This window comes from Dipodomys spectabilis, unplaced genomic scaffold, assembly GCF_019054845.1.
Source record: "Dipodomys spectabilis isolate Male_0828 unplaced genomic scaffold, ASM1905484v1 ptg000289l, whole genome shotgun sequence".
NCBI classification, from domain to species: Eukaryota; Metazoa; Chordata; class Mammalia; order Rodentia; family Heteromyidae; genus Dipodomys; species Dipodomys spectabilis.
In genome coordinates, this window is record NW_024870966.1 from 1,167,958 (window position 1) to 1,183,688 (window position 15,731).

Sequence of the window (15,731 nt, forward strand, 5' to 3'; positions counted from 1 at the left end):
TGGTAATACAAATTTCTTATTTGGCTATGTACTTAATACTCAAATATTACTCATACTTCAGTTAAGGGTTAAACTAATTCATTTTTCCAAGTATTAAAGGAAGTTAATTTGCAAAAACCTATTTTTAAATTAACTTTCCAATCAGTTAACTGAGCTTTCACAGTGAAATTTACCTTGCTGGGCAATGTCATGGTAGAGGCGCTCTACTCTAGAGTTGTTTCGAAGGAGGTCCAAACATTGTCTATACGATTCCCACAGGAATTTAACCCAGGGAGTTAAAAGTAATCTGTCAGTACGATCCTGAGTGTCTTCCCCACTCACAGCACTTAAGAGAACACTACAAGGAAAAGAAAATTTTTGAAAATGTTATGATTTCCTACTTTCCAATGTGACTCAAAATTCAAAACCAACAGTGATCACTGTGAAATGATATGAAACTTTCCTATGTCTTCACATTTATACATACCTGAACTCCCAACCTGTTATAACCATTTAAGTTAATGCCCTTCTATCCTAAGTCTGTATACAGTCCACTTTTATAAATTTTAACTGTTACTTGTTGCTGTGATATACATTTAAAACTTCAAAGTGTTCTGAAAAAATTACTTCAAATGGGAACAATGAAGACCTTTATAAGAAACACTGCTCCAAATATTTTGTAAAGATGTAACTTACTACATACCTCTCAGGAGTTTGAATATTATCTAGATCTTCAATATCTAGCACCATCTGTTGGGATTCTTCTTTAGCAGCTTCAGTTTTTTCCTCTGCTAGTTTCAAATATGCCCTAACAACATCCTCTAAAGATTTAATGTTCACCTAAACACGGAGGGAAAAAGTAACTCATTTTAAATAAAGAACCATATGTGTATAAAGGAAATTTGTGATACAAAATAAATTTACTTTAAAAGGTACATTTTAAAAACTCAAAACTGAGTTCTATTTATTACCTGTTGACAAATGTTTTTATACTGATATAATCCTTCCTTAGCCAAGTGGCTCTTACGAAGATCCACACAAAGTTCCAAGTATTTCAACATAATTGGCTCGTGTATCTTTTGCCATGTTCTATGTTTCTTACTTTTCATAACATCATAAAGAACATCCAGAGCAGGTTGCTTTTTGCCAACCTCAAGAAATTCTGAAAAAACAATTCAGCAGCATTAAGTCAGTACATAAAACACTACATTACATACAAGTATAATTAAACCTTACCTACTGAAGTAATTTCTTAACTCATTACCTATTTCTTAGATCATGCTTATTTTGAAATTCTAAAAGGAAGCCAAACTGTTAAATCAATGAAGATGGTACTACCTCAAAATATACTAGTAAAACTGCATGGAGGAAAATCTCTCCCAGCAACTTTTAAAAATCACATTTACCTGACTGAGGAAACCTCTGCTATTTTATGCTACAATGAAACAGAAAAACTCATTAGTCTTTACTACACTTTAAGTTGACTACATTTAAGAGCCTGGGCTTTCTTCTGTTCTTTTTTTTTTTTAATAAGGGTTCTGATTTTGTCCTTAAATATTGTGTAGTCTATAGTGGGTCCTTTGCCTTTCCACACAAATTTACAACCAGTTTGTAGATGTCTACAAAAATCACAAGAATTTTTATTGGAATTACACTGAATCTACAGGTGTAGTTAAGAGTGGAGCTGACAGCAATGGTGAACCTTACAATTCATGAACATAGACTCTCTCCACTCATTTATGCCAGTCCAAACATGAGAAAACAACATCAAGACAAGAATATCAAGACAAGTCCCAACTGGAGATGCTATGGTTGAAGTACATGTCCAAATTCATATTGACACTTAGTTCCTAATGCAATGGTATTAATGGGTAAGACCTTTAAGAGGTGCATCAGTGGTTCGTTTGTTTTTTTGTTTTTGGTCGGTTGTGGAGCTTGAACTCTGGGCTTGGGCACTGTCCCTTCACTCTTCAGCTCAAGGCTAGCACTCTACCACTTGAGCTACAGTGCCACTCCCAGTTTTCTGGTGTCTTATTGGAGATAAGAGTCTCCAGACATTCCTGCCACGGCGGCTGGCTTTGAACCGTGATCCTCAGATCTTAGCCTCCTGAGTAGGTAGGATTATAGGCGTGAGCCACCAGCGCCTGGCTACATCAGTGATTTTTATAGAAGCAAACTAGGTAACTTCTTTTTTTGCCTTCCCATCCTTTCCACCATGCAAGGGACACAGCATTAGTCACCCTCCTGTAGTAATTCCTATTTCTAAGGTACAGAAGTAGACAGACAGACCTCACCAGACACTGGATCTGCTGACATTTTGAGCCTGGAATTCTCAGCTTCCACAGATGTAAGGAATAAATTTATTCCTGTTGTTGATAAAGTACCTAGGATGTAGTATTTGCTCGAGCAGCACAAAAACACTGAGATGAAGAACCTTCTAAAAAATACCTAACCTGTACTTCTCAAAATGCTCAAGGTCATAAAAAGTAAAATTTGGAAACTGTCATAATTAAGAGGAAAGTTAAGAGACATGACAAATAGAAGCATCTTGGTATAGTATCTCTCAGTATTGTGTACTATCTTGGTATTGTATCTGTCAGGATTGTGTAATATATAGATATAAGCTGTTCCTTAGCAGGGGCCAAAGGACATGGCATAGTGAGAACTCTGTACTATCTTTGAAATAATTCTGTAAAATTCAAACTAACCCAGTGTCAACCTTAAGTTTTACTTACATTGTTCCTTTTGAAATTCAGCCAAAAGAAATGGCTCCAACTTAAAATTTACCTTACCTTTCCTCATCCTTTATTTTTCCTTTGAACTAACACCTAACAGAAGGCTATTTAATCTAAGTCAATGGCTAAAGTTCAGCTTAAAATTAAGAAACTGTCAAATTTAACACAAACACAAAATTTTCAACTGTACACCTGAAAAATGTGAAGCAACTAAACAAGTTTTACTTGTTTTGTTTTAAATATGTTTAGTTTTCTTGGATTAAAAATTCTTGTTCTCGCCGGGCACTGGTGGCTCACGCCTGTAATCCTAGCTACTCAGGAGGCTGAGATCTGAGGATCGCGGTTCAAAGCCAGCCCGGGCAGGAGAGACGGGCAGGAGAGACCGTGAGACTCCTATCTCCAATAAACCACCAGAAAACCGGAAGTGGCGCTGTAGCTCAAGTGGTAGAGCGCTTGCCTTGAGCTGAAGAGCTGAGGGACAACGCCCAGGCCCAGAGTTCAAGCCCCACGACCGACAAAAAAAAAAAAATTCTTGTTCTCTGGGGGCTGGGAAGGTGGCTCATTGGTAGAGCGCTTGCCTTGCATGCCTGAGGCCCTGGGTTCGATTCCTCAGCACCACATAAGCAAAAAGAAAAAAGCCAGAAGTGGCGCTGTGGCTCAAGTGGAAGAGTGCTAGCCTTGAGATGAAGAGCTGAGGGACAGCGCCCAGGCCCAGGCCCACAGAGTTCAGGCCCCATGACCGGACTCCCCCCACCCCCCAAAAAAATTCTTGTTCTTTGACAATATGGCTGGGAGGAATGAAGGTCTACAGTACCAAGATGGAGCACCTGGATCAATGCCCAGCACCCAGAAAAGAACCAAACAAAAAATCTCACAACAGTATATACTTTATATACCAAATAACTCTGTGGTAGGCAAACAAATGGCCATAAAAACCCTTTATTTGGGTTTTACTATATCTACAAGTTTAGTAATCATTTCTATCATTTCTTCTTCCAATTATTCCTTCTAGGAATAAATGGTATGTCCCAACAGTCCTTCCAGTGAAAACTACAATGGTCTCTAACTCTCCAATCTATCTGTCTGTATGTCTGTCTGTATTTTGCTCAGCTGTAAGGCTTGAACTCAGGGCCTGGGCTGTCCCTGAGCTCTTCTGCTCAAGGCTAGTGGTCTACCACTTTGAAGCTCCACTTCTGGTTTTTGAGTGGTTAATTGGAGATAAGAGTCTCATGAGGAAGTGGCACTGTGGCTCTAGTGGTAGAGCACTAGCCTTGTGCTGAAGAGCTGAGGACAGCAGCCAGGCTAAGAGTTCAAGCCCCATGACCGACCAAAAAAAAAAGTAATACAAGAGTCTCATGAGGACTTTCTTGTTTTCTGGTGGTTGGAGATAAGGTTATGAATCTTCTTGTCTGGGCTGGCTCTGAACTGTGAATCTCAGACTTCAGCCTCCTGAGTAGCTAGGATTACAGGCATGAGCTGCTGGCAGCCAGCCAGACTTTATTAAAATATATTGGAGAATTGGAGAGCGGTGCACCAGTGGCTCACACCTGTAATTTTAGCTACTCAGGAGGCTGAGATCTGAGGACCACAGGTCAGAGCCAGCAAGAAGATTCATGGGGCTAAGAAGGTGGCTCAGCGGTAGAGCGCCTGCTTTGCATGCATGAGGCCCTGGGTTCAATTCCTCAGCACCACATCAGCAAAAAGAAAAAAGCCGGAAGTGGCACTGTGGCTCAAGTGGTACAGCGCTAGCTTTGAGCTGAAGGACAGTGCCCAGGCCCAGAGTTCAGGCCCCAAGATCAGACACCCCCCCCCCCCAAAGAAGAAGATTCATGAGAATCTTATCTCCAATCAACTACCAGAAAACCGGAAGTGGCACTGTGACTCAATGGGTAGAGCACTAGCCTTGAACTGAAGAGCCCAGGCCCAGAGTTCAAGACCCACAACCAACAACAACAACAACAAAAAAAAACCTTCACCATTTCACATAGTCCTCCTTCAACTGAGTAACAAAAAAAAGTAACCTTATGCTAAGGAGCCGTGGCTCTCATCTATAATCCTAGCCACAAGAGACTAAGACTGAGACTGAGACCTGAGGATTGCAGTGCAAAACCAGCCCAGGCAGAATGGGTCCATGATTCACTCTTTCCAATTAACCAGGGGAAAAAATGGAAGCAACTGTGGTTCAAGTGGTAGAGTACTATCCTTAAACAGAAAAAGCCAAGTGAGAGCACAAAGCCCCAAGAGTTCATAATTTTTGAATATGAAGTCTTTCCTTATCTGGGAGCATAAAGTTATCTAAAGCCATGTGTACTTTAGATGTTTTGCAAAGCTATTTAACTAAGTCACTTATCAATAAAGATTGTAGAAGTAAATGTCTTTAATTAAATTTACCCTTTACAATAAGCACAGCAGTACTCTAAAATGACCTATTATATCTAGCTCCTAACCTTATGCTGAAGATTAATTTTTATTAATATATTTAATTAATATATCAAGTATGATCCATCAATTTTTTTTGTTGTTGTTGGTCATGGGGCTTGAACTCTGGGGCCTCGGCACTGTCCCTGCCCTCTTCAGCTCAAGTCAAGTGCTCTACCACTTGAGCCACAGCATCACTTCTGGTTTTCTAGTGGTTACCTGGAGGTAAGAGGCTCACAGACTTACTTGCCCAGGCTGGCTTTGAACCACTATCCTCAAATCTCAGCCTCCTGAATAGCTAGGATTACAGGTGTGAGCCATCGGCGCCCAGCTTTGATCTATCAATTTTTAACATGGTATAGAGACAAATGGAGTGCTAAAAGTTTAGAGAGCTGGGCTGGGAAGGTGGCTCAGTGGTAGAGCGCTTGCCTTGCATGCATGAGGCCCTGGGTTCAATTCCTCAGCACCATGTAAGCAAAAAGAAAAAAGAGCCAGAAGGGGCGCTGTGGTTCAAATGGTAGAGCGCTAGCCTCGAGCTGAAGAGCTGAGGGACAGTGCCCAGGCCCAGAGTTCAGGCCCCACAACTGGACTCCCCCCCCAAAAAAAGTTTAGAGAGCTGAGCCCAGCATGCAAGAATGACACAATACAAACTGTCTAAAAATAGTACTTTCCAAATCTCTAATTTTAAAAAATTTTAAACAGGAATATTATTCCTTAATCTCATTTTTCAAATATTGTTTTGGAGCTAGATTTGGCACACACCTGTAATTTCAGCTCTTGCCAAGTCAAAATTTGAGACTAGCCTAAACTACCTAGCCAAACCCTGTTCCAAAAATCTTTACTTAGGGATAAAACTAAAAGCATTTTTCAAATCAGGCTTTCTAACCTCAAAAGAAAAGCTTCCAATAACATACAAGACACAATCACATCAAACATGAAAACACAGCAAAAGGATGTTTTTCAAATGATGGAAAATGGATTTTTCGTGACATATAGTGGAGTCTATTCTAATGTTTACTCAAGAAAGATGTAGTTCCTCTTTATGGGGGAGAGATTTGAGGGAAGGAATTATCATATATTAAAGACTCTAGTCCAATACCTGAAAGAAATGTTTATTTCCTAATTTCCAACTTACTATCCTAGAAATTAAAACTACAAGCTTGATTATTACTAGGATGGTAGGCATTTTAAGTTTTCCTTTTTGGACATAGGAAACTATGAATCAATAAAGGTTTAAATCAGCCATTCATTTTTACTAGTTTGCACAATAGTCCAAATAGATGTTACTCAACTTACAGGTTTCATAAGCATTTTTTAAAGGCATTTGTTGCAGAGTGTAGACTAAAAGCTACTTTGACACTACTAACAACATAATATGGAAAAGTGGCTTCTGAATAATTATGATATGAATTTCTTGCTTATACCTGCTGGGCCAAGGTCATCTCTCTATATGGTTATTGTAATTTTCCCCCCAAAATACTTCTCCTGTATAATGCTTAGGGAAGATTTGGATTATTCTGTTTAAATTTACTATTTATTAAGACAACACACTGGGTTAGATCTAACTATATCTGGAATAACAAATGTTAAGAGAAAATTAAAATGAGATTTCTGTAGTGAAATGTCCTTTTATTAATATAGTAGTTAAGTGTTTAGAAAGCAGTGCCTTGTGCCATCCACAATCTGCTCAGAGAACAAATCTTTCACTCAAAAGTAAGTTATATAAGTTACTACTTAGAAAATAAGGTCTCTACTACAGAACAGCCCCACAACAGTTTACATGGCTGTAGCCGGAGGCAGTAGGGACCTGGGTATACAAGACCCAACTTTCTCCCTACAGTATCTTTCTCGAATTGCCTATTTTACTCTCAAAATACTTTCCCCAGCTTATTCTTCATGAATCAAGTCATTTCAACTTATAAACTGTGGAAAACAAATTTGAAGCACACTTCATGACCTTCCTATTTCAAAAAAGCTAACTGAAACACATAAGTTTTCCTTTTTGGACATAGGAAACTATGAATCAATAAAGGTTTAAATCAGCCATTCATTTTTACTAGTTTGCACAATAGTCCAAATAGATGTTACTCAACTTACAGGTTTCATAAGCATTTTTTAAAGGCATTTGTTGCAGAGTGTAGACTAAAAGCTACTTTGACACTACTAACAACATAATATGGAAAAGTGGCTTCTGAATAATTATGATATGAATTTCTTGCTTATACCTGCTGGGCCAAGGTCATCTCTCTATATGGTTATTGTAATTTTCCCCCCAAAATACTTCTCCTGTATAATGCTTAGGGAAGATTTGGATTATTCTGTTTAAATTTACTATTTATTAAGACAACACACTGGGTTAGATCTAACTATATCTGGAATAACAAATGTTAAGAGAAAATTAAAATGAGATTTCTGTAGTGAAATGTCCTTTTATTAATATAGTAGTTAAGTGTTTAGAAAGCAGTGCCTTGTGCCATCCACAATCTGCTCAGAGAACAAATCTTTCACTCAAAAGTAAGTTATATAAGTTACTACTTAGAAAATAAGGTCTCTACTACAGAACAGCCCCACAACAGTTTACATGGCTGTAGCCGGAGGCAGTAGGGACCTGGGTATACAAGACCCAACTTTCTCCCTACAGTATCTTTCTCGAATTGCCTATTTTACTCTCAAAATACTTTCCCCAGCTTATTCTTCATGAATCAAGTCATTTCAACTTATAAACTGTGGAAAACAAATTTGAAGCACACTTCATGACCTTCCTATTTCAAAAAAGCTAACTGAAACACATAAAGATTCGAACAAAGATGAAAGGTTCAAACTAACACATCAAATTATGTACTATTTAGCCCATACAGATTGCAGTTCTTCAGATTAGCCCGATTTAACAACACGAAAAGACCTGTTGTTGAGGCATACAAATGACTAAAAGGCCTCCACAACGGCCTTTCAAGCAAGTCACTTCATATACCACAATATAATTGTAAGTTTCAAACATCTAAATAATCATCTTTGCTATTTATAGTAGTAAATTTCCTTCACAATCTACTTTCTTATATACATATTTGTCATATCTAGCCTTTAGAATCAAAGTCATCTTCTAACCTTTTCAACTTACTGTACATACTGTTCCTTCCCTCATTTTTTTTAATGTGACCAACACATCTTTTGTCCTGATTATCAGGAGCACTCATTTTTTTAAAGTAGCACCCATGGCCTTTTCACAAAGTGACATTTCAAACAATTTAATAAACTCTCCGAACATAAATCTGTACCTAACATAGCCCATCCATCCACAATACCGGTCTTCGGTTTGGATGAAGGGTAAAACAAGCTCATGGAAACATTATTAGGGTCAAAACAAAAGCAATAAAAAATTATTTTGAAGAACCGGCATGCACAAGACACTCGCACCCCTATAATATCAGAGTATTACATATGATTCTTGAAGAGATCACACAGGTTTTTCCTGCAAGTGCCCAGTGCTTAAGCACACATATAGAAATAGAAATAAAGTTAGCAGCGCTGTAGCGAAAAAAAAACTGATCTGGATGTCAAGAGCTTGGTTTTCGTCTCGTGGCTCAACAAACTTCCGGAGTGACCTTGGGAAAACCATTCTCTCTAGGCCTAGTTTAGTTTAGGAAGGACTCCTACAGACTAAAAATATTAACTCTGTTCCAACTTCTTGTGATTTGGAGTTAAGCTTTCTAACCGACCCTAATTAATGTCACACTGATACGGGGGAGGGGGGATCCAGGTAACAGGTTAAATGGGTCAGGGGCTCTAAAGTACACAGAAGTAACTGAGGAAGAGTTAAGTGAACCCAGACCCCGCAAAGCACCGCGCGAACCCTGGGGACAGAGGTTCCTGCAGGAGGGAGGGCTAGGGGTGGGCCTGCCGGGCTCCGGGTCCCGGCGGGAGGTGGAGCCGAGGTTCTCGCGTGCATTGTCCCCGGGAGGGAGCCATGTTTCCTCCTCCCCGACACTCCCAGATGGCGGCCAGGGGCGCAGGGCCTAAGCAGACCACAGCCGGTGGCCTGGAGAGCCAGCTGGAGGTGGAAGGGAAGGAACTCTGGGCTGGGCAGGCCTTTCAGCCGAGCCTCGGTGCCGCAGAAACACCAGGAGACACCGAAGAAAAACAGGCTCCCAAGACGGTTCCCGATCCGCGCTGGAGTGGGACAGGAAACCGTGGCCGGCCCGGGGAAAGCGGCGGCCAGCCCCAGTAGGCTCCCCACGGACCGCAGCCCGGGCGGCGGCCAGCAAGGCCCGGCCCTCAACCTCCAGGCCTCGGGCCGCCTCGGCCCGGCGCGCCCCGCTCCCCTACTCACCGTTGGCGCGTTTGAGGGCATTTTCCGGCCTCTGGAAGTAGGCCGGCATCTTGGCGGTAGGCTCAGCTCACCCGGCGTCAGCCGACTCCCTAGTGGCCCGGGCGGGGAGAGGAGACCAAAGGGAACCAGCGCGAGGTTCCACGCGCCTCGCCAGCAGTCGCCCGCGCCCAGCCGGCCAGAGACGGAAAGGAAGGGACCACGTGATCCCTCGCGCGGCGGCACCGCCGCCGCCCGAGCCCCGGATGTAAGGGGGCGGACCTCCTCACAAGCCCCCGCCCCTCACTGCGCGCAGGCGCGCTGGCATCACGCGCGTCGGCTGACGTGGCGGCGCCGGCGGTGTCTTTGGTACGCACTGGGGCGGGGCTCGCGGGGCCTTCTTTATGGGGCGCGCCGGAGGACGTTAGGGGAGCTGATCTCAGGCCTGCACCGCTGGAGCGAGGGTCAGGGTGGGGAGAATGGCTTGTGGTCAGCCTCTGGCAGGAGAAAAGGCAGCTGTCTGCCAAGCTCAGGTCGGCTTGGTTTGCGCGGAGCCATGTCTTCGGCTAGACTGCGGGCCTACGTGCCGAGCCCACCCCGCCGAGGGTGGGAGCTGGTACGGCCGGCGCGCGCTGCCCGCCGCGGGGCCCGGGGTGACCCGCCCCGGGAGGGCCGTGGCGGGGGCAGCCGCGCCGGCCTCCCGCCCGCGTCATCTCGTACTCTTGGTGAAATGAAGTCGATGTCGCAGGATTGCCGGAGAAATGGAGACCCGGGCGCGGCGGCAGGGGCGGAGCCGGGCGCGGGTCCCACTGCAGGGGCTGTAAAAATGCTTGAGGCGCTCTTGCCTGCAGCCCACGTCACAAACAACTCTAGGAGATCATTTCGTGAGGGGAAGTTTAATCACGAGCTCTGTTTTATTGCTGAGTATATGATTCTGATGCTCGCGGATTAATTACTATACCTAGAACTTAAAAGCCATTTCAACCGAGGTTAGCTCTTAAGCCCTTTGATAGGGAAGATGGGGTGGGGGACTGGGAGGTGGCTCAGTGGTAGAGCGCTTGCCTCGCATGCATGAGGCCCTGGGTTCATTCAGTTCCTCAGCACCACATAAGCAGAAAAAGCTGGAAGTGGCGCTGTGGCTCAAGTGGTAGAGCGCTAGCCTTGAGCTGAAGAGCTGAGGATCAGCGCCCAGGCCCAGAGTTCAGGCCCCACGACTGGACCCCCCCCCCAAAAAAAAAGATGATCAATTCTAAAAGAGAGACTTAAAATTTAAAAACTTAAACTACTTGGACCATTCTGAATGCATAAGCTCATTCCCCTCAAAAGGTAACCAACAGGATTGATTTTTTAAAATAGAAAAGTAAAAAGTAGCCAAGTGCTGGTGCTGGGTGCTCAGACCTGTAATCCTAGCTAAAGATCACTATCAAAGCCAGCTGATCAGGAAGTGACTCTGTGGCTCAAAGTGGTAGAGAGCTACCCTTGAGCAGAAGGGCTCAGGGACAGCACCAGGCCCCCAATTCAAGCTCCACGACAAACTAAAAAGAAAAAGAAAATAGTGGCAAGCAAGCTAGGTGCCTCACAACCAACTGTATTCCCAACTGGTCCCAGATCTCAGAACTGGGAGAATGTGGGGTGGGGAGGGGAGGTAATTAAATAGTGAAACCTTATCAAAACAAAATATCCTAAGTGAGATAGTGCTTGTCTGTTGTGCCAGCATTGCTGGAGGCAATTTCTGAAAAAGAAAAAGGGCCTAGGAAGTGGCTAGTGAGTGGGAGGCCTTGAGTTTAATGTCAGTACTAAAAAAGAAAAAGCAACAGCACTAAGCTTTAGCAGTTGTTTTATGGTCAGGATCAAGGAACTTGTCAGTATATTATAATTAAGTCAAAATTAAGGAGCCAAACCTAAGAATAATTCTTTCATGCACTGTAGATAAAAAGTATTTAGGGGCTGGGGGGGCTGGGAAGGTGGCTCAGTGGTACAGCGCTTGCCTTGCATGCATGAGGCCCTGGGTTCGATTCCTCAGCACCACATAAGCAAAAAAAAGAAAAAAAAAAGCCGAAAGTGGCGCTGTGGCTCAAGTGGTAGAGCGCTAGCCTTGAGCTGAAGAGCTGAGGGACAGCGCCCAGGCCCAGAGTTCAGGCCCCACAACCGGACCCAAAAACAAAAAAAGTATTTAGGGGCTGGGAAGGTGGCTCGGAGGTAGAGCCCTTGCCTTGCATGCCTGAGGCCCTGGGTTCAATTCCTCAGCACCACATAAGCAAAAAGAAAAAAGCCAGAGTGGCGCTGTGGCTCAAGTGGTAGAGCGCTAGCCTTGAGCTGAAGAGCTGAGGGACAGCGCCCAGGCCCAGAGTTCAGGCCCCACGACTGGACCCAAAAAAAAAAGTAGTAGAGCCAGGTGTCAGTGGCTCACTCCTGTAATCCTAGCTATTCAGGAGGCTGAGATTTGAGGTTCAAAGCCAGTCCAGCAGGAAAGTCCCTGAGACTCATCTCCAATTAACCACCAGAATGCCAGAAGTGGCAATGTGGCTCAAGTGGTAGAGAGCTTTCCTTGAGCTGAAGAGCTGAAGGAAAGTGCCCAGGCCCAGATTTCAAGCCCCAGACCAACCAAAAAAAAAAAGTATTTAGTAGACCATAGGAAAATAAATGTAAGCAGAATTTAAAAAGAAAATTTGACCTAAGTATCAGAAAAAGTTTTCTGACATTCTAGACTTTTGCTTATATCCCAAAGAAAATTATAGAATCAACTCATTTATTATTATTCATTTGGTAGACCTATGATCAAATACTAGAATATTGAGAGATACAGTGAATTTTTAGTATTCCTACACATTGATCAGTTCCTTTTCAAATTATTTAAAGTATATTAAGCATTGGAAATACAGCTATTAAGTTCATAAGGTAAAATTAAAGTGTGAGGCTGGGCACAGTAGCTCAGGCATGTAAACTCAGTTACTCCAGAGAGAGACTGAAGTAGGTAGGAGAATCAATTGAGCCAAAAAGCAAATTCAAAATTTTTCTTTTTCCCCTTCTTCCTTTTTTTGATTACTTTAGTGATTGGTTCTGGGAATTGAACCCAAGGCCTTGAACATGCTTGGCAAGCTGTCACTTGGCTTACCCTGACCTCCTTTTTTGCTTGGTTTTGGGTTTGGTGGTGGTGGTGTTTTTTTGTTTTGGTTTATTTTGGTTTAGTTGGTTGTGGGCTTGAATTCTGGGCCTAGGCTCTATCCCTCAACTCGTCAGCTCAAGGCTAGTGCTCTACCAATAGATCTACACTGCCACTTCTGGTTTTCTGAGTGGTTTATTGGAGATGAGTCTCATGGCCTTTCCTGCATGGGCTGGCTTTGAATGGCGGTCCTCAGGTCTCAGCCTCATGAGTAGCTAGGGTTACAGGTATGAACCACGGGCACCCGGCCCCTCATTTTTCCCCCACCAGATACATTACTTTTTAGACAATATCACATCTTCCCTCACTCTCTCTCAGTTTCAGATACTCTTTGTGAATGAATAAAGAAAGGCACAATGTCAATTACCAAGAAAAATTTATCTGGCACATAACATCACTGGCATGCCATCAAGCCCAGCTATTCCCTGGGCATGTGGGAAGCTATGCCCAAAGCTACACAAACCAACTAGGTCAAAAAAGCAGAGTGAGTAAGACACTCTGGGGTGTGGTTTGAAAATAAGCTTCTCAGTTAACATGTCAAACACAATTAGAAGGAAAGCTGGAGCCACAGGGTGTGGACTTTTGTGTTGGGGAGATGGAGGTTAGATGATCTCCTGGACCTTGTCATTGAATTCGCTTCTCACAGAGCAACTTAAATGCCACCTGTTCTGAGAGCTCATCTCTGAGAGCCAATTAACTCTGAAGACCATTGTCTTAATGCCCAAAGCAATAAGTTGTTTTTCTCAGGAATTTTTGCAATAGCAAAAAAAAAAAAAAAAAAAAAAGTTAACTAATGTACATGCTTAGAAAAACAACAAATTCCTATTGAAGCTGGGGCAGTGGCTCACATCTGTAAGCCTAGCTATTCAGGAGGCAGAAATTCAAGAGAGTCAATAAAAGTTGGGTACGGTGGTACTCACCTGTCATCCCAACTACCCAGGAAGCATAAATAAGGGAATTGTAGTCCAGGCCATCTAGGAATAAATTCAAGACCCTTTTAGAAAGCAAGACTTACTGGTCTGGCTCAAATACTAGAACGCTTGCTTCAGCATTGTACATTGCTTTGAGGAGTGAGGGAGAGAAAGAGGGAGAAAAATGAGGGGTAACAAGTTGGACAAGAAATGTATTCACTACCTTACTTAAGTAACTGTAACTCCTTTGTACATCACCTTGACAATAAAATTGAAAAAAATAAATTAAAAATATATATATATAAGTCCCAAATAAGAAGATTGACCAAACAGCAGAGTATAACAGCATATCTCAGTACTAAGGGTGACTGAAGCAGGATGGTACCAATTTGGGCTACCCAATGAGTTTAAGGCCAGTCTAAGCTGCAAAGTGAGACCTTGTCAGAGAGAGAGAGAGAGAGAAAGAAAGAGAGAGAGCCCTCACACCTGTAACCCTAACTACATAGATTGCTGAGATCTGAGGTTCTATGTTCAAAGCCAAACCAAACAGAAAAGTTTGTGAGTCTATTTCCAGTTAGTGGGAAGTAGAGCTGTGGCTCAAAGGATAGAGCACTAGTCTTGAGCAAGAAAGGCTTAGGGACAGTGCCCAGGCCCTGAGTACAAGCCCAGGAATGACACAAGGATAAAAAAAAAAAAAAAAAAAGACTGACATCATAGTAAGGCTGCCCAGGTAAGCTAGGTTTGAACTCAGTCTGTTCCCACAGCCCAGCTAGCTCCAAGTATGATGGCACTGAGGTCAGTCATAGTTAAAGTTTGCTGGGAGTGCTTACTTCCCTTCTCTCCCCTGACTCTGCCCTCTGCTACTTAACTCCCCTTAACTCCCCTTAACACTGTGGACTTGTCTGGCAGGTCTGATGGCACAGAGTGATGAAAGAGGAGGGTGGGAGTCATCTATTCCAGTCATCCGCTTCCCTATAAATAATGTCTCCACCTCTGCCTAGTGTCACCAGCAAACTTATACAACCTTCATTATCCTTCCCTCCCTGTCTGTACCCAGCACCAACTCCCTCAAACCCTTTATCTTACTATTTATCCATCATCTTCACTCATTTGTTTTCCAAATGCTGCTTTTGTCACAGACAAAAGTGGCCCTGGGGGCCTTGCTGCCTGAGGCTACTCCCTAAGTTTTTCTTTGAGGAGATGTTTAAGGCATTACCCAAGGCCAGAGATAGGGAGCAAGGAGGAGCACTAAACCTAATACTTTCATGCTGTTTTACCTCTGTGACATTTTACCTTTTCTCTCTGTCCTCAAGTTTGAATCTCAGGATCTGAATTTATTTATTTATTTATTTATTTATTGGGTTTGGTCCTGGGGCCTGAACTCTGGGCCTGGGCGCTGTCCCTCAGATCTTCAGCTCAAGGCTAGCACTCTACCACACAGAACCACTTCCGGCTTTTTTTTTCTGCTTATGTGGTGCTGAGGAATTGAACCCAGGGCCTCATGCATGCAAGGCAAGTGCTCTACAACTGAGCCATCTTCCCAGCCCTTATTTATTTTTTTTAAAATCAGCTGTGGGGCTTGCACTCTGGGCCTGGGTGCTGTCCCTGAGCTCTTCAGCTCAAGGCAAGTGCTGAACCACGTAAGCCACAGCGCTACTTCCTGTTTCTTGGTGGTTAAGGACTTTCCTACCCAGGCTAGCTTTGAACTACCATTGATCCTCAGATCTCATCCTCCTGAGTAGCTAGGATTACAGGTGTGACCCACCAGTACCTACCTTGAATTTATTTTTATTTAATTAATTAATTTATTAGACAGGGGCTGGGAAGGTGGCTCAGTGGTAGAGCACTTGCCTTGCATGCCTGAAGCCCTGGGTTCAATTCCTCGGCACCACATAAGCAAAAAGAAAAAAGCCGGAAGTGGCGCTGTGGCTCATGTGGTAGAGCGCTAGCCTTGAGCTGAGGAGCCCAGGCCCAAAGTTCAGGCTCCAGGACCGGACCCAAAAACAAAAATATTTATTAGACAGTCCTGAGGCTTGAACTCATCAGGGCCTGAACACTTTCCCTGAGCTTTTGCTCAAGGCTAGCACTCTACCACTTGAGCCACAGTGCAACTTCTGCTGCCTTTTTCTATTCATGTGGTACTGAGGAATTGAACCCAGGGCTTCATGAATGCTAGACATGCACTCCACTACTAAGCCACCTTCCCACGCCTCAGGATCTGA

At 43.4% G+C, this 15,731-nt stretch overlaps 1 protein-coding gene across 2 annotated transcripts in view; it reads right to left on the minus strand.

Annotated features, from left to right (window-relative positions):
• Eif3a (eukaryotic translation initiation factor 3 subunit A) overlaps window positions 1-9,660 on the minus strand; it is a 43,812-nt gene extending 34,152 nt beyond the window's left edge. For both annotated transcript variants that reach the window (XM_042701451.1, XM_042701449.1), the window contains exons 1-4: window positions 9,460-9,660; window positions 951-1,141; window positions 683-819; window positions 174-337 (exon numbers count right to left, since the gene is read on the minus strand). In XM_042701451.1, the coding sequence (XP_042557385.1) occupies window positions 174-337; window positions 683-819; window positions 951-1,141; window positions 9,460-9,508 (541 nt within the window). In that variant the 5' untranslated portion in view covers window positions 9,509-9,660. The remainder of the gene's footprint in view (window positions 1-173; window positions 338-682; window positions 820-950; window positions 1,142-9,459) is intronic.
• Window positions 9,661-15,731: the final 6,071 nt, after the last annotated feature.